Below are 25111 nucleotides of genomic sequence, written 5' to 3'. Positions count from 1 at the left end.
TTACACTAGGCAGAAAAAAAATTCACATCACATTTATACAGTTTATAGTGGTGGCACCACATGTGTGTATGGGTGGGTGTGTAAAACATACAGATTGCTGCAGATGTACTTTACTGTAATTAATGTCTCAGAATCTGGTGCTGCCCATACACTGGAATGACAAAAAGTGAATCATGCATTAGAGAAGTGTTTGACTATAAAATGTTATTTACATTGTATTTTCATATTTACAGGCAGGAGCAAATATTTATAAAAATTAAAAAAAAATGTGAAAGTAACAAGCAAAGTTAAATAGTAAAGTTACAATATTTAAAGTAGCAAATAAAACTGCTGTCAGTTCAAAACTTTCCGAATATATGCGAGAGTATGGAGAGATTTAGCCTGAACAACATCAGGGTCTTAACAGAACTGAGTCTCTGTGGATTTAGCATTGTTTAAGATTGTTGTTTGGTTGCAGAATAAATCCACAGGGTACAAATAGAAATTGTTAAATATATATTTCTTTAAAATTTGTTGATGAAATGTTTTAAATTTTTTGAAAGTTAGCTGCAACTTTTGAATGAAAAATCTCACCATGCTACCTTTACGCTATGACACTGTAGGTAAACCCGTGTATGCACTGTTTAATTCCCTTTAGTCAAGCAATTATAAAGCACTGCCTGGCTCAGGTGTGTAGGAACAGAAATGACCAGTGAATTTGGAATGACTGGGTCTTCAATAAACAAATTAGAAAGCTCTACTGTAATCCTTCCTCAGTGTTGCACTGACTTTAAAGCAATATTTACACAAACTCCAAAAACTTTTACATAACACTAAAGGCATTTACAAAGTCAAGTATAATTCTGATGTTTGTACACGACCTCTTCATTAAATACCAGGTCATTATTCAGTTATAAGATCCTGTGGAATTACAGCCTCTCTCTCTCTCACACGTGCCCCTGTTTTTGTGTAAATACATTAGTGTGTATGTACAGAAAGAAGCTCACCACTGGTGTCTCATCACTCGGCAGAATTGCTGCACCATGGTGCTTGAGGCAGTAGAGCACAGCATCGTGCACAGTTGTGAAGAGACACTGTTTGGAAATGTCAGTGAAAAAGCCACCTTGCTCCAGCTGCTCCACCACGGCATCTAGTGTCAGAGTCACACAACCAATTATGCAGTACAGTGCAGAAGAAAGGGTTTGTGTGCCGTTATTTAAAAGAAGTCAAACAAAATTTTAGACTGAGGTCATTTGATGAAAAATGTATAAATGATAGAAAAATTCACGGCCAAACCTAAAACTGGAATTTATGATTCTCTGGACTGAAAACCAAAAATAAATTAACTCTTCGTATTTTTAGAATTAGCTCATCATAAGTCATTAATTGAAAACCAAATATCTTTTAATCAATTAACATTAAATGGCGGCACGATGGCATAGTTGTTAGCACTGTGGCCCCTCCACGGTCGAAGGTTCGATTCCTGCCTTGTGTCAATGTGTGTGGAGTTTAAATATTCTCCCTGTGGTTGGTGGGTTTTTTCCCCATAGTCCAAAGGCATGCAGAGTGGCTGAACGTGTTCCCACAGTGTGTGTGTGTGTGTGTGTGTGTGTGTGTGTGTGTGTGTACGGTAGATGCCTTTCAATGGACTTGCATCCTGTCCAAGGTGTAGCCCACCACATGCCCAAAGTCTCCTGGGTCTCCTGGCCCCCTGTGATCCTGTATACTGGATAAGTGATATAGAAGGTCAATAATTGACTGAATGAATAATTGAATTATTTAAATGACTAAATATGACTGAAAAGTTTCTCACTCGTAAATTCTCCATACCACTTATCATGTACAGGCCTGCAGAAGGCCAGGGGACTAGGCAGTGTATACTCTGGATGAAAGGCACAAGCATGAACAAACTCAGAAATTCACACACTACTAGCCTAATCTGCTTGCCTTTGGACTGTGGAAGGAAACCAGAGTACCCGGAAGAAATTCAGCAAGCACTGGGTGAACAGATTCCACATACACTTACCCAAAAACATGACTCAAACCCTTGACACTGGAGGTGTGAGGCGACAGCGCTAAACACTACTCCACTGCAACACCCTTTTTGGGTGTTTTTATTAAAATCTGTAAACAAGTGTGGTTTACTTTGCAAAACCACAGGATAATTGTAAAAAAAATATATATATATTAAATTAATATTAATATTAAAATGTCTTTTCAACAAGACATTGCTTCCTTAAAATATACACAAGATATTTGATCTGCACTTTGGTCTCATGTTATCAGCAGGTAAGTCAGACTAATAGGCTAATTTTTTTCAAACATTTTTAGGAATTTCTACTATTTTGTCACAAAACAAAGGATGTTATTTTAGACTATTCTTGACCAGAAACTTTTTGAAAATTTGAATTATTATGAGAAAATATAAGAATACAATATTCCATCAGCACATTATGTAAATATCCAACACCAATAAAGGATTAATTTTTTTAATTTAATTTAATAATTGTTTCAACTTACCTTGACAGCCGGCGATATAAACATGGACATCAATCTCTCCAAAGTCATGGAATATCTATGATCAACAGGAAGCAAATGTTTTATATTGCTGTCACAATTAAATACCAAGTATTTGTACTGAGAGTGTCATTCTGACTGATCTTGACACTTACACTTCTTAGGGTCTTCATGGCCACAGTGTCGATAAAGTTGGCTGGAGAAAGGTCTAGGATGATGGAGTGGATATTCCAGGTCCATTTTCCCAGCGATCCCAGGGAAACTCTTTCCAGATCCCTGCTGAGCGTATCCTCACTGCTGGATTCCAGTGTCGTGATGTCCCCATCCTGCAGATCTGACATGGACCCTAGTGTGGTGGTGTCAGGATCAGTGCCCTTCAGATACACCCAACTGTTCCGTGGGGTCTCAGGCATGACAAACACTGTGCCGTTTTCCCTTTCCCCCCACTCCTCTTCTGGGATGATATCACCAGACATGTCTTTACAGTCGCCTGCCTTTTCCTCAACCGAAAAGATGCACACTTTGGTGCGCTGAGAAGCTGCTCTGAGAGCTTCTTTCTTTAAAAAAAAAAAAAAACATAAATGATAACAACAATGTAAAGAAAAAATAGAAGTGACTAATTTGTTTTTTGGGTCAGGATAAAATATACAATTTATTTTTAATAATAGTCGAAACTATAAAAAACTATTAAAGATACTTTAACACCTGATGCAAAAAAAGTGGTTGATACTTGAGGCATAAAAGGGCATAATTTCCCTAATAATGATAAACTTGCAAGGGTTGTTTCATTCAAGATTAATGGTTATTAGAAGATTTGATATGTTGCTCCACCTGTCTTTTGGCTGCTCGCTTTGCCCTCCGTTCTGCCCTCCTCTCTCTTCTTCTCTGCTTCTCCTCCTGTCTGCGCTTATAAGTGATCATCTTAGTAATGTCCAAGCCGCTCTGTAATCATTTTACAAAAACAGGAGAGAAAAAGATGCCAGATGAAGTAAAGCACAAAGATGGTAAATACTGTGTCTAAATGATATGTTGCAACAAATGGGTTAAAAAAAACTTCACCTTTTGTTCGAGGGCTTCCAGGTAAAGTTCAGCATTAGCAAAGTATATGGTAGCTGAAGAGCGGAATATGGTGATGCCTGGTACCTCCCTCACCTGTCACACACAGAAATAAAGTCCCCCACCAAAATTAAATGGCCAAAATGGTAAAAATGGTATCCATGAAAGAGACCATTGGTAACTAAGATCAACTAAAAAAAAAAAAACACATTTATGACCATAAAGCTTCCTTCATGGTACTTTTTGTCACACTTTAGAAGTTTTTCTGGTTGGTTTGACTGGTTGTGTTGCAATATTAAAAATGTGCCCCCTGTATTTTACACAACACAGCAGGATCCATGGTATTTCTTTTGGACAGTAGAATGCAATAGGTTAATTATATTTCTAGTGCCAAATTAAACAAATCTCTGTCCTCTAAACCCAGAAGCTGAATTAAATTAGTTGTTTGAACAGGGAAACATCAACTCACCAGACTACAATCTAATCCAATGCCCTTAAAAGAACCCTGGATTTTTAACTTGTACGTGATCAGATCTGATCACGCTCAAATAATAGTGTGGACAATTAGTTCTAAAGAACAGATTTGTGAAACAAATCAGATTTTCCTGCAGTCTAAACAACTCAAAGGTCTGTCTGAGTTCTTTCTTCTTTATGGTTTAATCAGCAAGGCTTAACTGTGAGTTGAATTAGTTCCTCTTAGCAGTTTACCTAAGCACCAAAGCTCCCGCACATAAAGTACAAACACATAATTTACATAATTCAAACACATTTTTCTTCAAACATTCAAACATTCATGTCCAGTAAATAAGACTTTAAAAATATGCATAATATCCATACATTAAACCTCACCTTTTGATGTGTCTCCATGTCCAAATAAAGCTCAGTACCAGGAAGATGGCCCAAGACAGAGTACCGGGGCCTGTGTGATCAAGGACACAGATTTAAGAGTATTTTCACCAGACACACAAAACATTATCTGGGTAGAGCCCACCAGAGCGGTGAAACATCTCACCTTTGTGTTCTAAAGATAACAGTGAGCAGGGCAAAGCCAATAGAGGCGGCCAAACCCATATCCATATTAAAGAGAACAGTGGATACCCAAGTCACCAACCACACCAACTACGTACAGTATAACAAATTAATGTGAATATACACATTTACATAATGCAGCATGATTACAAAAATATATCACTGGCATTGATTACAATAAATGATGGTTCAAGGTATCAGGGATAAAATTTGATTGTTAACAGTCTACAGCACAGGTATAGGAACATGCTTAAACACTCTATTTATATGTAACATAGCTGGAGGTTTATTATGCCATCCTACCAGATCGATCTTGTTTCTTTGCCACAGGGTCACAATGTCAGCATACTGCTTGAACAAGCCTTTCAGATTCACAAACACAATAGCAGCCAGCACCGCCTATACACACACACAGATAGAGTACTGTGTAAAAGTTTAAGCCAGCCTTTATTTATAATAACTGTATATTAAATTATTTTACATTATTAACATCAGCAACAATGACATTTCCACACTCATTTGTTCCATCACCAGTATACTAATGACCAGCCTGATCATCTGGTAATTATCTGCACCTGTTTCTTACTGGTTCATGAATTACAGTATGTTAGATGTTTATTTATGCTTCAATGACTCATAGGTCAACGTGTGGTTTAACAAACCAAAACATCCCTCTGAAACTGATCAGGTACAGAGACTGGGCTGAAAATGAAAGCCAAAAACTTGCCAAAAAAGTTTCTGGGGAACTATTCCTCAAGGCTATATTAAAAAATACATAAAAGTCTGTCAATTTGGATGCAAAATATGAAGAAATATGGGGTGCCCCCAACACTTTTGCACAGCACTGTGTTATATAAGGTGTGTATTCCTGTTCACAGACTGGTGAAGGGGTATCGAGATATACCTTGGGCAGCTGCTGAAACAGCGTCCCTAACTTTAACGTAGTCACCAGCACTATCACAGCTGCAACCACTCCTGCCATCTACAGAATCGCACCAGAACATAATGATTATAAGTCAGGACATAGAAGATAGGTTTGTGCTACAGTATGTGTTTAACTACAAGTATACAGTAGTATGTGTGAGTGTCTTGCCTGTGTTCTGCCTCCAGTGGTCTCTTGTATTAAACTGCGAGACATTGAAGCACAGACAGAAAAACACTGGAAAAAACCTCCAACTGTATTACTGAGACCTAAAGCCACCAATTCCTATAACAACACAGACAATGGTTACAATAACAGCACACATTAATTTATTGAATACAATTTAATTAAAAATTCTATCGATACTGCGGATTTGTCTTATCACCTGATTGCTGCACACTTTGTAGCCATGCTTAAGAGCAAAAGTTTTGCCCAAAGAGATGGAGATGGCGTATCCCACAATGGCCAAAGCAAAAGCATCGGCTATCACATCAGAAAAGATTTTGTAGTTTGGCATCATGGGAGGCTGAAGCCTGAATAATCAAAGAGATGGATAATAATCATACAGCAAGCTGTGGTTAATACTATAAAATAGTTTGAACTTATGTTATAATAAACAATAATATTAATAAATATTTTATTCTTGTTATAATAATACATTTTAATAACTCACCCACTTGGGATATCGCCGACTACTGAAATGTCATAGGTCTCATTTAGATGAGTTTGGAAAGATGTCAGGGTACCTGCAACAATCTGGTAAACACAAACACACACACAGCGTTTAATGCCCCGAGTATGTAGTAAGAAAAATATGAATTAATTATCATATTAATACTCATACAAGTGAGTACACGAACAAAAGAAGTAGCGTACAATAATGAGCTCCACTGGTATTGGCACCGGCAGTTTCTCTTTGAATCTATTGTTCAGCTCCTTGGCAATGATGAGGACGACAATAGAGACAACACTGACCAGCAGAGTGGGCAGATGAGTATTAGGCAGCTGCATACACACGTCCACTAGTGTCTACACACAAAGGGAACACGTGGTCTGTCTTCAGGATTCTCAAAATTGTCAAGTGACGCGGTCTATAAATTTTATATATGTAGCCATATGAAGGTGAATATCTGAGTACTTACATACACCAGTGCAAACGGCCCACTGAATCGTGTCGGAGACACTCCCAAGATGTTCTTTAACTGAGCCACTACTGCGTGAGCGGAGGCCGCTGTGGTGTACCCTCTTACTAATGGCTCTGAGAGGTACGTACCCACAAACCCAAACTGCGCCAAACCCAGGATCACCTGAGGGAGTAAGAAAAAAAAATTTCCATTATGAGTGTAAATATACTAGATGTTTGGACATCTCATCGAATCTCCTTTTTTATAACTGTGTCCCCGAACCTGAATTAGTCCACCTAATACTGTAGCAGCTGCAGCAACTTGTACTCTATAAAGATCTCTAGCAGTGACGTCCACCTCCTCGGTCACATTAGTGCCATTGACGATGAGAAAATTGGCATCAGGGGCTAGTTCCTCTGTAATGCTGCCTAACATAACACTGAGAATCGTAAATGTGCCTGCAAACACACACATACAGAAAGAGGTTTTGCTAGACAATGCATGATCAACAGCCATTTAAAGAAATTGAAGACTATTTTACTGTATCCAATAAATATTTTACCCATAATGATATTTTTGTTTAGTAGTGTGTGAAAAATTTTCACTTTATCGTTGTAAACTGATCAAATCTTAATTTATGGCAAATCTGGTCAGCTCACCTATAGAAATGTGTCTGGAGGACCCAAAGAAGAAGTAAATGAGTGCGGGATAAAAGGAACTGTACAGTCCGAACACTGGTGGCAATGAAGCCAGCAATGCATAGGCCATTCCTACAACACACACAAACATTCTTAAGAGCCTTGAGAAGACCTTCCATTGAAATAGGTATTAATGCTTACACCTAATCCTAAGCACTGTCGCCTTGCACCTTCAGGGTCTGGGTTTGATTCCCAACCAGGTTCGATTCCCACTTTTGTGTGCATAGAGTTTGCATGTTTTCCCCATGCTTGGTTGATTTCCCCTGGGTACTTCAGTTTTCTCCAAAAGACATGCAGATTAGGCTAATTGGTGCTCACAAATTGCCCGTAGTATGTGAATGAGTGTGTGTGTGTAAGTCTGTGTGCCCCACGATGGATTGGCACCCTGGTGTAATGGATAAGTCCATGGTGTACCCCACCTCATGCCTCAAGTCTCCAGTGATTTAGGCCCCCACAACCCTGTATAATACAGGCTTAAGCAGTATAGACGATGAGTGAGGATGAAACGACCCCTAACCTTAATCTCAATAAAATTTTTATTTTTAAAACAAAATGCTGCAGAACCATTCTGACCACAGTATAACTAGGGTGCCCGAAAAGTCTGGATCCAAAGAAATGTTCCCTATATTTGTGGGGGGGATGTTTCAGCCCTAAAATGGCCTTGAAAATGACAATAAAGTATCAAATAGAACCTAGCAACACTCAAACTTTTTTATTTGCAATCATTAAATTCATAGGTATTTAAACTTTATGAGGAAATCTTAGTTTTGAATGTCACACGTTTAATAGGCATGATACTATGGGTTAACTTTAAATAGTAATACCAATAGACATTTTCTATTGATTAACATGGTCCCAGGTGTTTTTAAATATTACGGAATATTTTCTGTAAATTATAAACCTTTTAAAAATATCTTTCCTCACTCATAAAACAAAAACAGCCATTGCAGCAGACTTTGTAGAACGATCTATTGCTCTTAACCGCTGACCTAAAGGTTTGTCCTTTCTAATATTTTGCACAAAGAGAAAATCATCTTAAGATACAGGGGCTCTTACCTTGTGGCAAGTGCATGATGCCCACACTGATCCCAGAGATGAGATCTGGCATGCCATAGTCCCAGATGGAATAATGTGGTAACCAGTAAAGCACAGGTAAGCAGCCTACCACTCTGCGCTTCAGTCCGGGAATAGAACACCTTTAAGAGGTATAAAAAGAGAAGACAAAAAATCACTTTAATAGAAACTCATGGAAATAAGGTGCAGAAATAGGAAGAGGGTTTTAGTCATCAGTATTCACACACACTGAAATGTTTTTTATTTCTAAAATATCTCACCTAAGAGAGTTTTTCAGGCGATGAGACAAGGGAATGTGGGTTTGTAAGGGGTCCAATCTCTTAGCCAGCTCCTCCAGCCTCTCTTCATCCAGAATCTCCCTCTCCACACAGAACCCAGAGCTAGTCCTCACTCTATCCATACTTACACTTTACAATTTTGATTTCTATGATTTCTAGCATGCAGTGTACACGCACAGGTATTTAAATAGGCTGAGGGAGATACAGTAAAGGGGGCTGACTTTTGGCTAATGATTACTTAATGAGAAATCTAAAATACCAATTTATACACTTTAACAATGAATACATAAAATGAGACACTAAATAAATGATTTAATTATTCAAAACTTCACAAATATACATATAAAATAATAATATTGCTGTTTTTAAATCACATTATAATGTTAATCCTGTGCTTGTGCTGATTCAGCTTTTCCTCAAGTTTCCACTGGTGTACTAGTCTATGGGCGGATCTCTCCCGGATGTTGGGTAAGACATGGATGAATTAATAATCTCATCACTGGAAACAGGAAGAGTCATTTAGCCATCAATCTTTAGTTGATAATTTTTTACAACATACTCCTCACACTAGGTGAACATTATAATGTGAGTAGGTAAGTCCACTGAAGCAGTTTTACTTTAAACTAAATTATACTATTATTATACCAGTTATATTAATAGAATACTTAAAAAATGCTAAATTATAAATATTACCACACTCAGTAAAACTACCTCTGAATTCTGGCATGTGTTCATTTTAAGTAAAAGACTCCTGTTACAGTGCTTTGAATATTAAGTACAGGATGTTTCAATGCCAGGTTGTTGCATCAACACTTGTCAAATGAAAACTATCCAGGGTTAATATTTCTATTAATAATTCTGCTCACTGTTTAAAGATTAGCCTCTATACCAAAAGGGCCATAGGCTGCAAACCTTGGCTTTACTTATTATTCACCTGTTTAAACAAGAGCATCATAAGCATTTATGCTAAATACGCTGCTGAAAAAAAAAAACAGTATTAGCTGAAAGTCTAACCATATCAGTTATTACAGCTATAATTACATCACATTCCACTAAGTCCATTATATAGTAATTTTTCAGCTGGACAGTTTGTTTCTGAATTCTAAGCTAAGCAAAGTACTGGTTATTTAAAATATTGGTAAGAAACTATATAAATAATTGTAAACCATTAGTAAAAATGGCTTATTCTTGATATGATGATATTTACACCTAAATGCATAGTCATCATACACTGTGTGGTCAAAAGTATATGGACATCTAACCATCAAAATAAAAAATTATGCCAAAATTGTGTAAAATATCTCTGTATGAGGTGCATAAAGAAATGGTTTACCAAGGTCGGTGTGGAAGAACTCAAGTTGCCTGCACAAGGCTGTGACATCAACCCTTGAGATGATCTTTAGGATTCTTGACGGCAAACCAAAACTTCTCCTTGATATTAGTGCCTGATTTTGCTAATACCGTTACGGCTGAACCAGTACAAATTCCCACAGCGATGCTCCAAATTCTGGTGTAAAACCTTTTGAGATAAGTGAAAACTATTATAATAGTGGCAAATGAAACATAAAGTTTTTGCTAATGTCCACAGTTTTGGAATAGGTACATGGGAGTATGCACATACTGGTTTTCCTACATGAGATACTGCTATTTATATGTCTATTACAAGGCTCATATAAGCTCATATTTCCAGTTCAGGCACTGATTACTGATTAAACTGATTTTTCACGGGAAGCTCCTTTAAGAACTGAATGCACAAGTGCAGGACCTGGCATCACTTTAACAGCATGATGGGGTGAAATCTAATCCCCAGATACCTAGAAGCCTGAAACACCATTTTAAACCCTGTAACGTGTGAGAAAAACAACAAAACAGAAACACTGTCCTTCTGTTCACCTTTTTACTCAATATACAGTACAGACAAAAGTTTTTGAACAGACTGCAAATTTCATCCAGTTTTCTTTAGAAAAAATCTTTTCTGATCCCCCATTGGTTATTTAAAACATGGTCTATTATTAGCCATGTTGCTTAGCATGGGGCACTGAGGATTCAGTAAACAGATTTCTCTCTCTCCCTCCTCCTCCTTGCACTGTCACAGGCACAGTTTGTGTGTCCGTATGAAGTGTGTAATGGACGACTTGCCAGTTGAAGGCAAAGAACACTGGAAACAAGCTATCTGGTATGATTAATCAGTGCATGTCCTAATCACATCAGTTAAATTTTTTAACTGAGTAGTCATTACTGAACTTGAAGTCCAGCAGTGAGGTTGATCTCTATTTAACCAAAAGGCTTATGTATTGACAATAGATTGGTGGTATTTGGCAGAGTTTTACCTTGGCAGGTACTGTATAATAAAATCTGTGCATAAAGGTCTTACCACAATATGCATAAAAGGAAGTAAGAAAATGTGTTGTTAATAGTTTGTGCTTCTGCATTTAAATAACATGCACTAATAGTTACAGATGTGCCTTCAAATAACTGCAGCAGCTGAGCTTGTGTCTTGTTCTGTATTTTTCCAGATAATCTATTCCTGCCTTTTTTTTAAAGATGACTTCAAGAATGTCTGTAGCTTAATGGAAACCTATGATTAAGCTGAAACATTAATAATAATAATAACAGAAACAAAAAAATCGTCATCAAGAAGCAAAATGGATCTGAGGGCCAAGCATGGTCTGATGCTGTTGGAACAGCTTAATCACATGCGTGAAGCTGAACAGTTAACAGATGTGGTACTGGTTGCAGAAGGAATCAGTTTTCCTTGTCACCGGTCAGTTCTTGCTGCGTTCAGCCCTTATTTTCGGGTCATGTTTACCTGTGGCTTGCGTGAAAGTGCAAACCGTCAGGTGTTACTGAGAGACATGCCGGCTCAAAGCTTAGCCCTCTTGCTGGAGTACATGTACAGCTCCAAGCTTAAGCTTTCCCCTGACAATGTCCAGGGGATCTCAGTCGCCGCATTCCTGTTGCAGATGGATGATGTCTTTAGTCGCTGCCAGACGTATATGATAGATAATATGGATGCGTCCAACTGCCTGGGGATCTATTACTATGCTCGTGATTTGGGGGCTGAAGAATTAGCAGAACAGGCTCAGCGTTACCTCCGTCAGCACTTCACTGAGGTGTGTATGAGTGAGGAAGTGCTGGAGCTGGAAGCCTATCAGCTTGGGGCATTGCTAGCTTCAGATGACCTTAATGTCACCCGAGAGGAAACAATTCTTGACGTAGTACTGCGATGGGTAAGACATTACACAGTTGGTGTGAGTCTTGGGGTAGAAAATCGTGCAAGTCAGCTACCAGAACTCTTACAGAAGGTACGACTTCCACTGGTGAATGTCAGTTATCTAAAGGAGACACTGCGCCGCAACACAGCACTGCTTGCTGATGCAGAATGTCTACAAATGATGGAGGATGCAATTGAAGCATCAGGTCTGCATCCAGAAGCTCCAGCCCGACGACTGAAGTTACGCTATGGCATGGAAACAACTGATTTACTGCTATGCATCGGCAACGAAAGTGGAGGAATACGCTCACGCTATGGAAGCTATTCAGACCGCAGCTTCTGTTATGCTCCAACCACTGGGCGCACATTTTTCATCACTTCTCCTCGCTACTGTGATGTCCTTGGTTATGTATGTACTGGAGTTGTCACCGAACGCAATGAGATAATTGTGGCTGGAGAGTTAGGGCCACGACGTTTAGCAAGACAAAAGGAAAAGAATGTGGAGATTTTCAAGTAAGGCTCAAGTATAAAATTACTAAAGTTCTTACACACACTTTTATTACCAAAACCTGCGCATTCGTCCAATTAGCCAATCATGTATAAGCAATTCAACAAACAAATTAACACAAATACAGGTTAAGTGCTTTAGTAAATTTTTACTATGACCTTAAGGACTTTACCCGTGGCATGGTTGTTGGTACAGTATGAGATGGCCTGTTTTCAATATTCAGAACTTGTTAACATTCTGGGATTTTTACCTATAACATCATCTAAAGTTTACATATAATGGGGCGAGAAGCAAAACATTAATAAACAAAATCAAATCCTTATCTCTTTTGAGGGAAAAACAAACCTTTGCCTACCTAAAGAGGTCAGTAATCAATGACTTCTCTAGTCAGAGCAGAAGTAAGACTATTCTTTACAACAATGCTGCGAAAAAGAGAATTTTAAAATGCACAGCATGCCAAAGATTGAGGTGGATGAGCTCCAAAAACAGAAGACCACATCAGGATTTAGTTCTGTCAGCCAGGAACAGGTTCACAGGATGTGTACAGCTGTAGATTGGAAAACCTTAGCCTGTTATGTCTGTATGTTTGATGTGAACATTAAAAGAACTCTTAACCTGTATTTGTGTTATTTTAGGAACTGTGTTGTTCCAATAGATAGTTGCATTAATGATCAGGAATACAGCTGTTCCTAATAAAGTGGTCAGGGTGTATATGTGAAACAAAAGTAATCTACCTAGATATTTGTTACTATCATTGTACAGCAAATATTAGATAAACACGTTCAATATTAGTATGAGCCTAAGTGTAGGAATGGCTAGTTCACAGTCACAGCTGAGTAACTACTACTGTAGCAAAGACCACTAGCATGATCTGACCTCATTTAAACTGGGCTTTGCTTTTCTACAGTTTACTTACCTTGTTCTTACTGCTCATTTTCAACCTATATATTATTTTTCATGCATTTCAGTTTTTTGTTTTTTTTTTACTTTTCTGTGAAGCCAAAAGACAAAACAAGACTAGCACTATATATTGTATATTACTGTATATTATCTCAATGATAATATTCACCAAAAAGGAGATTATGTCTTTTGAAATGATGATGCACAAATAATAGTTTAATCATAGTTTAAACACATTTTATCTCTTTATGCATTTCCTTTTTTTTTGTTTTGTTTTTTAGATATAACGAGGAAGCTCAGGGTAGCTGGAAGCCCTTGACTTCAGCAGAATACCGTGATTCATATGCCTTGAGTTCCCTGGGAGATAGCCTGTACCTAATAGGGGGTCAGATGATGCTGAAGAATCAGTACCTCATCACCAACAGTGTTGCGCACTGGTCTTTACAGGGCGGCCCTTGGCGCAGTGCCGCTCCATTACCAATGCCCTTGGCCTATCACAGTGTTGTCCGGATGAAAAACTGCCTTTATGTACTTGGAGGCAGAACACCACAGGTTAGAGTAATTCATGCTGTTTCTGATATTATATATCTAGCCTTGGAGAGCCCTTGCACTTGTTTTTCTTTATCATATAAGACCTCAAGAAGGAATCTATAACTACAACATGAAACCAAATTACGCTGAGAGAGAGAGAGAGAGAGAGAGAACAATAATTGTCAGTCTGTAATCCTACTCTGCTTCTGTCCCTTTCTCTTTTTTTGTTGCACTATTTAACTGCACCTGTTGTGACTTGTCTTGTGAATGACAGACATATCATGCGGATGAGGAGCCTGACCGTATGAGTAACCGCCTACTTGTGTATGACCCAGAGAACAACAAGTGGAATGAACTCTGTCCTATGAAATATTCCAAATATCGCTGCAGTGCAGTAGCCCTCAATGGGGAGATTTTTGTTATAGGTAAGAAGCAAAATGCCTTTCAATAAGAAGTGTGTTAATTTTTGGAAATCTATTGGGAAGCCAGTGTTGAGATGGTAATAAACATACAAGCAGCATATTCAATTTATATTCATTTGTGTGAAAATAATATTTTTCCCTTCTGAGATAATTAGGAGAAGTTTAACAGGACAGAAACTTACAACCAATGCAGTAACTTAATGTTGTTTGGGCCATTGTCTTGTTATGTTTATCATGCTAATTGCACATAAATACCAACAAGAATTATCACACTTTAGAAATTAATTAGAAAGTGTCAATAATGTTTGAAGTAAAAATGTCCCCCTTTTACATAAAACACATTTTGCATCTTAAACAGAAACTTTAGTTCCCATGTAAAGATCTTCATCTGCCCTGCAGGTGGGATTGGGTGTGAGGGAGTTGATCGTGGACAATCACGTCGCTGTCTCGATGCGGTAGAAATCTACAACATTGATGGTAATTTCTGGAGGGATGGCCCTCCCTTACCCTGGCCACTTTTGTCACTGCGCAGCAATGCACCCAATGCTGGGGTAGTGGATGGAAAACTGTATGTTTGTGGATACTACAAAGGAGCAGGTAAACGTACTATACTTTAGTATGCTTTAAAAAGAGTGATCTCAACCTTTATCCAGGTGTAAACTCATTTTTACATATTTATATATTTATATACAGGTTCATCTCAATAAATTAGAATATCATCGAAAAGTTAATTTATTTCAGTAATTCAATTCAAAAGGGGAAACTTAGATTCATTACAAACTTATACTGTATATTTCAAGTGTTTATTTCTTGTAATTTTGATGATTATTGCTTATAGCTAATGAAAACCCCAAATTCAGTATTTTAAATCTTTAAAAAAAATAATAATATTACTTAAGACCAATAAAAACATTTTTAACACAGAAACTGAACTACTGAAAAGTATGAACATGTACCGCACTAAATACTCCCTTTGCATGAATTACTGCGTTGTTGGATCTGGTGTATCATATATTTCTCTAAACAATGCTCCATACAGTCTCTATGGGGTTTAGGTCAGCCGAGTTTGCTGGCCGATCAAGCACAGGGATACAATGGTCCTTAAACCAGATATTAGCATTTAAACCACAGTGGACCAACATTAGCAGATGACATGGCTCCCCAAACCACCACTGACTGTGCAAACTTTACACTGGACCTCAAGCAACTTGGATTCTGTGCCTCTCCTCTCTTTCCCTGGGACTCCAAAAAAATGCAAATTCTATTTCAAGTGAAAAGCAAACTTTGGCCTACTGAGTAACAGTTCAGTCCTTTCACAAAATTCTTCACAATATTCTAATTTTCTGAGATACTGTATTTGGGTTTTCATTAGCTGTAAGCCATAATCATCAAAATTACACGAAAAAAACACTTGAATCTATATACTACATGAGTTTCACAATAACTAAATGAATCCAGAATTAATAAATAAACTTTTGCATGATATTCTAATTTATTGAGATGTACCTGTATATAACATAAATAATATACTGTATAAATATGTCTATAATTTATTTTAGACCGTCATGACATCATCACAAAGAATATCCTGCAGTTGGATCCATGGGAGAATGAGTGGACTGTAGTGGTTAAACAAGCTGTAATGCACGACAGTTATGACGTGTGCCTGGTGGCGAACCTTAACCCAAGAGGACTCATGCCCCCTCCAGCTGACTTGGTGGATGAATAACAAAAACTGTTCATGTATGACAAAAGCAAACACAGTCATTAATTTGACAATTTGTACAATTGAGCATTTTACAAAACTGAAAATTGAAAAATCTACACAGTTGTACATAGAGGTTGTGTTTTATTCACTTAAATCTGAATTGAAGTGTGTACATTGTTAAATATTCTGGTATAATATTAGTGTTGATTTATTGTGAAATGCATTTTTTAACATATTTTTGAACAGATAGTTTTTGATTGGTTTTAGGTATACTGTACGACTGTATACCTATAAGACTTTCACGACTTGTGAAAGTAACAGATTACAAAAATGCTTACAACATTTACTCCTGTTTCAAGAAGCTAATTTCAAGATGTTATTTTTAAATATTAGTACTTTATTAACAAGTTCTTCAGTTGCATTAAATAGATGCATGCCCTTCTAAATGAATTTTTCAGCTGCATTACAGAGATGCCTTTTTTAATCAGTTATGCACTGTATGTTCAGACAGTGTGACTTGTGTATCTAATAAATATTACTGTAGCCATGTTTGTACATCAATAGCAGTCCAAAACAAAAATCTGTTTTCCCCATTTTGACCTGAGCTCTTGAAATGACCAACTACCAACAGAAACTTAGATATTTGGAAAATCATGTAGGTAGTTCCACAGAGTACACGGAGATTACAACAAAAAAAACAAGGACATAAGGAATTCTAAACAGCATATACTTATGAATTTAAATAAAGAAAGAAAAATCATATTTAGATATATGCTATAATGTAGAGGAACAGTTAGCATGAATAAGTGTTCATTGATGACAAAAAGAAATGTACCATGGAACCATGGAACCCCCCCAAAAAAGTCTCAGTCAAAATGTTTGCTTTGCGTCATAAAACGAGCTCTTATACTGCAAGTCCCCAAATCAATCAGAATCACTGATGAAGTCAAAGAGCTGCCAGGTAACTCTCTGTTTCTGTATAGTATTGGTGTTTTGTACAGGCTTCACTGCCTCCCATTCAGCTGCCTGGTATTCTACAATCACCTGCGAGCTGTTGCTGCTCTCAGACCATGACCAAGGCTCTAGGTGCTGTCCACATTCACTTGTGTTCATCGATGTAGTCCTGATTTGCTGCTGCAGTGGTAGATGGTTTCCTGACACAGTTTTGGTGCCTTTCTGGAAGGCACTGACTACTGAATGAGGCACCCTGTTTTCATCCTGTTTATTATCCATAAACACATTATTCAAAGCTGTCCCTTGATTTGAGCGTCTCTGTGGCAGAATCAAGGCCCTCTTCTTTTTCCTGGATGTCTGAAATCTCTGTGCTCTCTTAAGCACTTTTTTCTCTCTAGGCACCTCAATCCATGTTCCTGACTGGTCCTTATTAATGTCACTCAATGACTTTACAGCATCTATGTACACAGGTCCTCCAGCTATATAATTCCTCTTAGAATCCTGCACTAGACTGGTGACAGTGCTAGCAGCCATTGGGCATGGAGAACTGGCTGTAACTGAGCACAGATGGTAGGACTTCTGATAGTCATTAGCGTCAGACCTCTTAGTAACCAGTCGTTGTTTCTCAACAGGTTGCGTGCCCATGACCTGGAAAGACAATTCTCTGCTTAGTTTCTTAGGACTTGTCTTTTTAACAGGACAAATACTTTGGTCAACTCTTACTTCTGGGTGATTGAAAGCATCCATGCCTTCATAATAACGCTCTTCATTTGAAACAACAAATAACTGTGCCATCAAAGCAGGTGATGTCTGAACAGTGTTGTCGATCATTTCGGCAAGGCCAGGATGAGCTCCAGTGGAGTGAGCAGTCATTATTGAGCCAAGCAGAGACAAAATCTGTTCAAGCAGACTCTTCTCCTTGCTTTGTTCCAGTTTCAGTGATTCCAAATCCCGCTGGAGGGTGAGCACAATTGAGCTCAAGTCTTTTAGAGCTGATAATGTCTGGGTCATGAAAATATAAACAAGGCTCAGTCAAACTGTGCTGATTGTTTAAAAAAATAAAAAAATAAATAAAAAAATAAAAAGACTAATTTGTTTGGTAATTAAGATCTGCTTTAAATTTGATAAATACCACTGTGCTGTAGAATTCTCAAATTTGAAGATTGGTTTACTATAAAAGCATAGCGGTAACAATAGTCTTGACTTGTAATACTAACCATTAGGTATATATTATTGTGCTTATTCTAATAGGTTACAATTTTTATATAAACAGCTCATTCATGCTGAGTAGTATGGTTAACTTGAAGGTAAACTGAGATTTAAAAAGCATTGGGTGGATGGATGGTTCAGTCTAAGTGCCCTCTGGCACATCAGGCAATAGATATACATCCAATGTTACAAATAATGTAACATAAGATCCCTTAATGTTTTTTTGGCAAAGTTTATTTTACATTTATGGAGGCAGTCTTGACTGTGAACACTGTGTTCATTGGGTTTTCAGTCTTCAGGACAGAGGACTTTGCATCTCCTGGCTTCTAGGGGACATTAACTTTTTTTTTGTCTTATTAATTTAAAATGAGTGGGGAAAAAAGGAGATGATGAAAGTACAACTGATAATAGAAATTAACTTGTCTTTGAGACAATGTACAACATTAAATTTAACTTCAAACAGTTTTTTCCTTAAGGTAAAACTGTGATTGTGGGTACAACTCAAAAATAAAGGATAAACAAGGTTAAAACACTTATCGTAATAATAATGAAATAATTTGCTTAAGGTGGTAAAAGCACTGACGTATGTGCCACACACGCTATTATGATAATATAAGACCAAGCCACCTTAATCGTGTCTGAATTGAAAGAGAAACTGTAGAGACTCAGCAGGGATAACTAATAATTGATCACATTATTTGGACAGCTAACATGCAAACACAAGCTTAGGCTATGGAAACAGAGCTTACTGAGTTATCCCAAGTAAAGGTAATTATGATGACACTGCATTTCAATTTAAACTATTAAAGGTCCTACACACTTTAAAGAAGTTTTAAAGTACTCCCAAAACTAAGAATGGACAATATTATGGATTTTGTTTCATGAAGAGTAAATACTGTTTACTCTAAGTAAATACTGTTTATTCTAAATAAATCATAAACCAGCTTCTGTTTCAGATATCGTTTACCTTTGCCTCATTGTCCTTCAGCTCTCTCTGTGTCTGACTCATCAGAAGTTCAGTCTGACTTGCTATGCTCTCCTTTATAGTGGCAAAATTATCCTGAACTGTAATGCAAAGGATATTGACAAAAAAACAAAAAAAAAAAAAAAAAGCATGGACAAATTATTTAAAACAAGAAAAGCAGACCTCTACACTAATGGCATCAATTGGGATGCTTCTACCATGTTCTTATAATTCAGCCAGAAATCATGAAGGTGTAACATCTCTGTATGATAAACACAAAAGAGTCTATTACAGATATTCCATACAGTCATCTGTGACCTTAACACTGTTTAACTCACTCACACATCTTCTATACCGCTTTATTCTGTATTCAAGGTCACAGGGACCTGGAGCCTATCCCAGCAGGCTTAGGGCATGAGGCAGGTTACACCCTGGACAGGGTGCCAATCCATCGCAGGTTACACACACACACACACACACACACACACACACACACACACACACACACACTCACACCACAGGCAATTTGGGAACACCAATTAGCCTAACCTGCATATCTTTGGACTGTGGGAGGAAACCGTAGTACCCAGAGAAAACCCACCAAGCACAGAGAGAACATGCAAACTCCATGCACACAGAGACGGGAATCAAGCTTGGCTGGGAATCGAATTCGGACCCTGGAGGTGCAAGGTGACAGTGCTAACCACTACACCACAGTGCCGCCCAACCCTGTTTAATATAAACTAAACTTATTGGTTTAGTAATAATTCCATATATATTCTACAAAAGTTCAATCGCTCATTCTTGCGATAATCACACTAACAAGAATCTGGAATGAATAAAAAACAATAATAAAAACTGGTCATTGTTTTTATACATTTTCGCCCTCTGGTGGACACAAAACCTCAAAAATCTTAATTTGGTGCAGTAAGGGTAAACTAGTTTATAGTGTCTAGAGCCAGAAACACAGAGAAAGGATTAAATGACCCAATAATATTTACTTGTTTTTCTAAAATTATCCATTTCTTCAGCCACAGCTGCTCTGGTTATGTCACAGCTTCCATCGATGCAGTTTAGAAAAGTCTTCTTGACCTAAAACAGATAAACAACCATAGATAAATAAACTGTACATAAAAATAATGTAATCAAACCTAAGACATACATAGGCAGTGCAGTAGTTTTGCTTATCACTTACATTTTCCAGACTTTCATGCAGCTCTCGGACTCCAATAAGGATTTCACTGCATGAATCAGCAGAAATTTGCTTTTTAAATTATTAATTACAGCACAAGCTTTAAATGTTTAAATTACAAAAAAAAACTACAAAATTAAAAGGGAATTGCATTTAACACCTTTTATATCACACATTTTTTTCCACAGCATATTAGACCATCTACGTGTTTAGAAATACACAAGAGCCCACAAAAAAACATATGAATAGGTATACTTGCATCTCTTTGGCTTTTCTCTTTTCCTCTTCAAATCTGTCTAATATACCCATAGCTCTACCACCTGAACTGTTGGCTACTCTGCTCTCACCAAACAGCATAGGCTTGGAGTGATAGTTGGCTGACACCTTCATTTCATTTATCTGCCAAGATTGAGGTAACATACACCAATCATCCACAACATTATAAACACTGACAGCAGAGGTGAATAATACTATCACTGTCACAATGAAATCTTGAAGTGGGTGGGATATATTAGGCAGCAAGTGAACATTTTGTCCCTGAAGTTGATATGTCGGAAGCAGAAAAAAATGGTCAAGGGCCATATTGTGACAGCTAAATGGCTGGGTTGGAGCAACTTCAAAACTGCAGCTGGGATGTTCTCGGTCAGCAGGACCTACCAAAAATGGTTCAAGAAAGAAAAACCAGTGTACCTGGGACAGGGTCATACATGACGAAGGCTTACAGACCCACATGGATGCCCATGCTGACCTGTGACTACTGCCAAAAGTACCTACAATTGTCTTGTAAGCATCAGTACTGGACCACGGAGCAAGGGACGTAGGTGTCATGGTTTAAAAGATTCTCTATTACATCATGTGAATGGCCAGTGCGTGTGAGTTGTTTATCTGGAGAAGAGATGGCACCAGGATACACTATGGGAAGACTATCCCTGGAGACTTGGGGCACAAGGTGGTACACCCTGGACAGGTTGCCAATTCATCACAGGGCACACACATGCTAATCGCCTCCAGCCAATAAGCCTAGTCTGCATGTCTTTGGACTGTGGGAGGAAACCGGAGCATATGGAAAACATTCACAAACCTGGAAATCAAGGCGACAGTGCTAACCACTAAACCAATGTGCAATTGGTATCGGTAACAATTGGTATTTTGTGTTAGTGTTACCACATAAGAGATCAAGGGATGTTTATGTACATAGAGGCAATGGGAAGAATCAAATCATATTATAAAACCTTGGAGTAACTTCTACAGGTAAAACCATAAATCACGGATAATAATCTGTACCTCCTGTGAGGCCTGTTGAGAGCCTCTGGACTGTCCACTTATCTCCTGGGAAAAGCTTTGGGAATTTTCAGGCCAGGTTTGAGAGCCAAACAGAAACTGGGAGTCAGGCAGGCTGGAGTACTCACCGGTGGTTCCTCCTTTACTCGGTTTAGCACTCCTGTCACATAAAGCACCCGTTTAACAGTCTGTCAGAGTTTACCTTATTACCCATAATAATACACACGCTGTGACTGTACAATTTAGACTTACCCAGAGTTCATTGGGAGATTTAAAATATCCTTTACATTCCAAACGTTAGTCTTCATGCTTTTGCGTTCTTTTTTAAAAGTACAGTAAATATGCGACAGTTAACCTTACAAACATCGACTACACAAGTTAGCTACTGTAGCACTACAACGCCATCATTAGCAGTCTAGTTTGCTCAACATTAATTATATACATTATAAGTTAGTATGATGTTGCGTATTTTACCTTTCGTGCTTGATAATTCAGTATTTTGTCAGACAATACTATTAGTATATTTCGAAAACTCACTTTAGGTATGTCTAAAACACGCTATTTAATGGCAGAAGTTCCCGAGGATGCGCGCCGCCTGAGGTAAATGAGCGCTGCGCGTGCACGCGCGCGCACCTGACTGCACTGTCCAGGTTTAATGGCGGTGCCACAGCACGTTATCCTTCCTTTCATGTTTCAATATCCCAAAATAAATCAATGTACAGTATATTTAATTATTTAATTATATTATTTATTATTTTAATTATATTTAAGTGTGTAAAATTATTTATGAACATAACCTACAATCCCTGGCCACTTTATTAGGAACACTATAGGGCCTCTCTTTGCTTTCAGATCATCATGGCATAAATTTAATTTTTTTTTTTCCTCCATGTTGAAATGACTGCATCACGCAATTTCAGTATACTTTTCAAGTGTACTTGCATGCTGCAAATCCTGTCCTTACACCATAACCCAAATTTGTTCTGCTGAATTCAAATCTGTTGACTTGGAATGCCCCAAACTCACTGCACTGTTCACAAAAACCAGGTTGAGAAATTACTTTTGCTTTGTGACATGTTCCATTATCATGCTGGACGTACCAAATAGAAGATGGGTAGCAGAAGGTGTAGTAATTTAATCACAAAATATTAATCACGAATTGTATACCTATATTCATAATGTTTAATCTGCAATATTATATATGTAGGGAACAATACAGTGCAAAATGCATCATTCATGCACCCAATAAAGGGCCTGCTGACTTAAAACTTTGTGCTGGGCCACCAAGGCCTCAGTATGACCCTATAGAGCAGATGCAACCTGTTGTAGGATAGGAGCACATGGACAAGCTGTCCAATTAGATGAGTTATGTTTCATTTAGCCATAGGATGAACATGTATGGGGGCATTGTGTCTTGTGGAAAACAAAGAAAAACAGCTCAGCTATATTCTGAAAAGAATAATGTCTATTGACCTCAACCATGTTAGTCTCTGAAGTGATCTTTGCATCTTTGGTTAATTGTCCCTGAAATAGCTACTAGAAAGGTCACATGGTTTTGACCTTTAAGCAGAATTTACAGTATTGGTATTAACAGGCGCAATATGTGCCAAAAAAAACATCCCTATATAATTTAATGCAGTGCACTTCCGCCACATTATTGGCTGATTAGAATGATGTAATGAACAGGTGTAGTGATGTTCCTAATAAGAGCTCCAGAATTAAATGTGTTGTAAATGAATACGCTTCGAATGAATACGAATATTGCGCTTGTGATTATTGACCGTTCTTTAACCTTTACCTTTTGCATCATGTCTTTGTTTTAGTTTGTTAAAGATTATCCATCGTTTTTAAAAGGCTTGACATTCTGTAGCTCCCATATATATTTTAAAAGGGTGGAATAATATGTTCAATTCTTTGTTGAGCGTCTCCATGGCAATGTGTGTTTATATGTTAAATCCCGGATGGTTGCCTAGCGACGACACGTAACCGCTTGTTAATTTTTCCAGCATAGTTCAGGTTCCTTTTTGAATAAATGACGTAACACAATGGATACTAAACTAGAAGATGACCTGCTGGAACTCCGAGCCTCTGAGCTCGTTAAGAGTGTGTTAGACAGCCTCCAGGGCACGGTGATCGGCACGCCACAGCCGGACAGCGAGCAGCCCGAGTATACGATCAGGAACATCGACTGGGTCGCTGGTAAAGACTTTACAGTCAGTGTAGGAAAAACCCAGATCGCGGAGTACATGAACACCTGGGAGGTCGACCCGAGATGGTTGTTCAGCGTCAAGTTCCTGCAGGAAAGTGAGCTGGAATTTGAGAGACAGTTCCTGTACAGGGCGCTGTGGAGCATACCGACCAACCGCTGCCCCATTCCTAAAAACACAGCCTCGGTTTACTTCAATGTCATCATCTCCAAAATCAAACCACTCACGACGCCTGTGCTTGTCAGGTATCAGGTAGAATTCAGCAAGACTGTGCATACCCCGGGGGAAACGAGATTCCGCGAGAAATGGCTGAAGGACGTGATTGAAAGCAAGGCACTGCTTATGGACACCATCACTTTTTAAAACTGAACTATCATGCGATTTGCATGGACATAAACCAACATATTAACTTCACTAGTACACAATTGCATTGTGCTTGTTACAAATATATTTATATTTCAATAAATACATAGCTGTTTGCTTCCTCACATGCAGAATATTTTTCTTGTGTTGATATTACTGTGCTGCAATGTCCGTGCTTAAGTTTTTTTTTTTTTTAAGTATGCAAATCGGCAAATCAAGCCAGACAACTATTTGGGGTCCTAAACCAATAGGCAAATAGACACATTTATTAGTTATTTATAGGATAATCGCGAGGAATGCTGGCAGGAGAGGCCCCCTGGAGTTTTTTTTATAGGGCCTTACAGACTCTAGACCTCTGTCCAGCAGCTTCAGGTAAAACGTCAGGATGGTTCACATCAACCCTCAGAATGTGGGGAAAATATGAATTCTGTGATTTGGATTTGTGTGTGATTGTTTTAGTCTCTCTTTCATGGGATGGTCTTGACGAGAGCCTGTTTCATTATGGTGCTTGATGGGTTTTGCAAATGCACTTCACATTACTTGCAAGAACTATTCCAGGACAACTGTCTTAAAATAACGATTGATTGTTTTGCTTTATTTTAAATGAAGGACACAATTCGATATGTGTTATTTCACTTATTCACTTATGGGTCAGGGGTAGCTCAGTGGTTAAGGCATTGGCCACCTGTTTGGAAGGTTCAAACCCCTCAACCACCAAGTTGCCACTGTTGGGCCCATGAGTAATGCTTAACCCTCAACTTCTCAGAATAAAGTCGTTCTGGATAAGGGTGTGTCAAATGCCTTAATTTAAATGTAATCATCCATTGCCTATACTGCTGTATCCTGCATACTGCGTCGATCTGAGCAAGAGGTGGTACACCCCGGATGGCAAATACACACATTCTCACACTACGGGGAAGTTAGGGAACACCAATTAACCTAATTTCCATGTCTTTGGGAGGACACCCACAGGCAGGAATA

At 38.1% G+C, this 25111-nt stretch overlaps 4 protein-coding genes across 5 annotated transcripts; 2 read left to right on the top strand and 2 right to left on the bottom strand.

Annotated features, from left to right (window-relative positions):
* Nucleotides 1-96: 96 nt before the first annotated feature.
* slc26a6l (solute carrier family 26 member 6, like) lies at nt 97-8799 on the bottom strand. The gene is made up of 19 exons (XM_053498298.1): nt 8660-8799; nt 8382-8521; nt 7287-7397; nt 6910-7085; nt 6646-6810; nt 6380-6532; nt 6177-6259; nt 5889-6036; nt 5675-5788; nt 5486-5563; nt 4885-4980; nt 4565-4671; nt 4402-4471; nt 3556-3648; nt 3328-3438; nt 2652-3053; nt 2500-2554; nt 987-1129; nt 97-151 (listed from the first exon to the last, which is right to left on the bottom strand). Exons 1-19 carry the CDS (start codon nt 8797-8799, stop codon nt 128-130), a joined length of 2409 nt encoding a protein of 802 aa, XP_053354273.1. The 3' UTR covers nt 97-127.
* Nucleotides 8800-10765: 1966 nt separating this feature from the next.
* On the top strand, nt 10766-16856 carry kbtbd12 (kelch repeat and BTB (POZ) domain containing 12). Its single transcript, XM_053498299.1, has 6 exons — nt 10766-10853; nt 11194-12404; nt 13581-13851; nt 14105-14255; nt 14652-14849; nt 15812-16856. Exons 2-6 carry the CDS (start codon nt 11323-11325, stop codon nt 15979-15981), a joined length of 1872 nt encoding a protein of 623 aa, XP_053354274.1. The 5' UTR covers nt 10766-10853; nt 11194-11322; the 3' UTR covers nt 15982-16856.
* Nucleotides 16857-16878: 22 nt separating this feature from the next.
* Nucleotides 16879-22171, bottom strand: LOC128526445 (interactor of HORMAD1 protein 1). 2 transcript variants are annotated; one of them, XM_053498300.1, is made up of 8 exons: nt 22035-22171; nt 21813-21879; nt 21564-21720; nt 20539-20678; nt 20283-20328; nt 20089-20179; nt 19091-19188; nt 16879-17916 (listed from the first exon to the last, which is right to left on the bottom strand). In XM_053498300.1, exons 2-8 carry the CDS (start codon nt 21866-21868, stop codon nt 16885-16887), a joined length of 1620 nt encoding a protein of 539 aa, XP_053354275.1. In that variant the 5' UTR covers nt 21869-21879; nt 22035-22171; the 3' UTR covers nt 16879-16884. The 2 variants fall into 2 exon arrangements, with proteins under 2 accessions (XP_053354275.1, XP_053354276.1); XM_053498301.1 differs by having other exon boundaries at nt 22098-22171.
* Nucleotides 22172-23321: 1150 nt separating this feature from the next.
* On the top strand, nt 23322-24179 carry akap14 (A-kinase anchoring protein 14). The gene has a single exon (XM_053499651.1). The coding sequence runs from the start codon at nt 23606-23608 to the stop codon at nt 24128-24130; it is 525 nt and encodes a 174-aa protein (XP_053355626.1). The 5' UTR covers nt 23322-23605; the 3' UTR covers nt 24131-24179.
* The last annotated feature ends 932 nt before the right edge of the window (nt 24180-25111 follow it).

This window comes from Clarias gariepinus, chromosome 6 (genome assembly GCF_024256425.1).
Source record: "Clarias gariepinus isolate MV-2021 ecotype Netherlands chromosome 6, CGAR_prim_01v2, whole genome shotgun sequence".
Classification (NCBI taxonomy): domain Eukaryota; kingdom Metazoa; phylum Chordata; class Actinopteri; order Siluriformes; family Clariidae; genus Clarias; species Clarias gariepinus.
This window is presented reverse-complemented; position numbering and strand designations above follow the sequence as displayed.

What these genes read in the sequence shown, in the direction of transcription:
- kbtbd12 (XM_053498299.1), top strand. Translation starts at nt 11,323, where the DNA reads ATGGATCTGAGGGCCAAGCATGGTCTGATGCTGTTGGAACAGCTTAAT. An exon ending in TTGGAGGCAGAACACCACAG is followed by an intron (nt 13,852 to 14,104) that starts GTTAGAGTAATT and finishes TGTGAATGACAG; the next exon opens with ACATATCATGCGGATGAGGA. An exon ending in TGGATACTACAAAGGAGCAG is followed by an intron (nt 14,850 to 15,811) that starts GTAAACGTACTA and finishes AATTTATTTTAG; the next exon opens with ACCGTCATGACATCATCACA.
- akap14 (XM_053499651.1), top strand. Translation starts at nt 23,606, where the DNA reads ATGGATACTAAACTAGAAGATGACCTGCTGGAACTCCGAGCCTCTGAG.
- LOC128526445 (XM_053498300.1), bottom strand. Translation starts at nt 21,868, where the DNA reads ATGAAGACTAACGTTTGGAATGTAAAGGATATTTTAAATCTCCCAATG. An exon ending in TGCATGAAAGTCTGGAAAAT is followed by an intron (nt 20,180 to 20,282) that starts GTAAGTGATAAG and finishes TATCTGTTTTAG; the next exon opens with GTCAAGAAGACTTTTCTAAA. An exon ending in GGATAATTTTAGAAAAACAA is followed by an intron (nt 19,189 to 20,088) that starts GTAAATATTATT and finishes TTTGCATTACAG; the next exon opens with TTCAGGATAATTTTGCCACT.
- slc26a6l (XM_053498298.1), bottom strand. Translation starts at nt 8,799, where the DNA reads ATGGATAGAGTGAGGACTAGCTCTGGGTTCTGTGTGGAGAGGGAGATT. An exon ending in ACAAAGTGTGCAGCAATCAG is followed by an intron (nt 5,789 to 5,888) that starts GTGATAAGACAA and finishes GTGTTGTTATAG; the next exon opens with GAATTGGTGGCTTTAGGTCT. An exon ending in ACATGGAGACACATCAAAAG is followed by an intron (nt 3,649 to 4,401) that starts GTGAGGTTTAAT and finishes TGTGTGTGACAG; the next exon opens with GTGAGGGAGGTACCAGGCAT.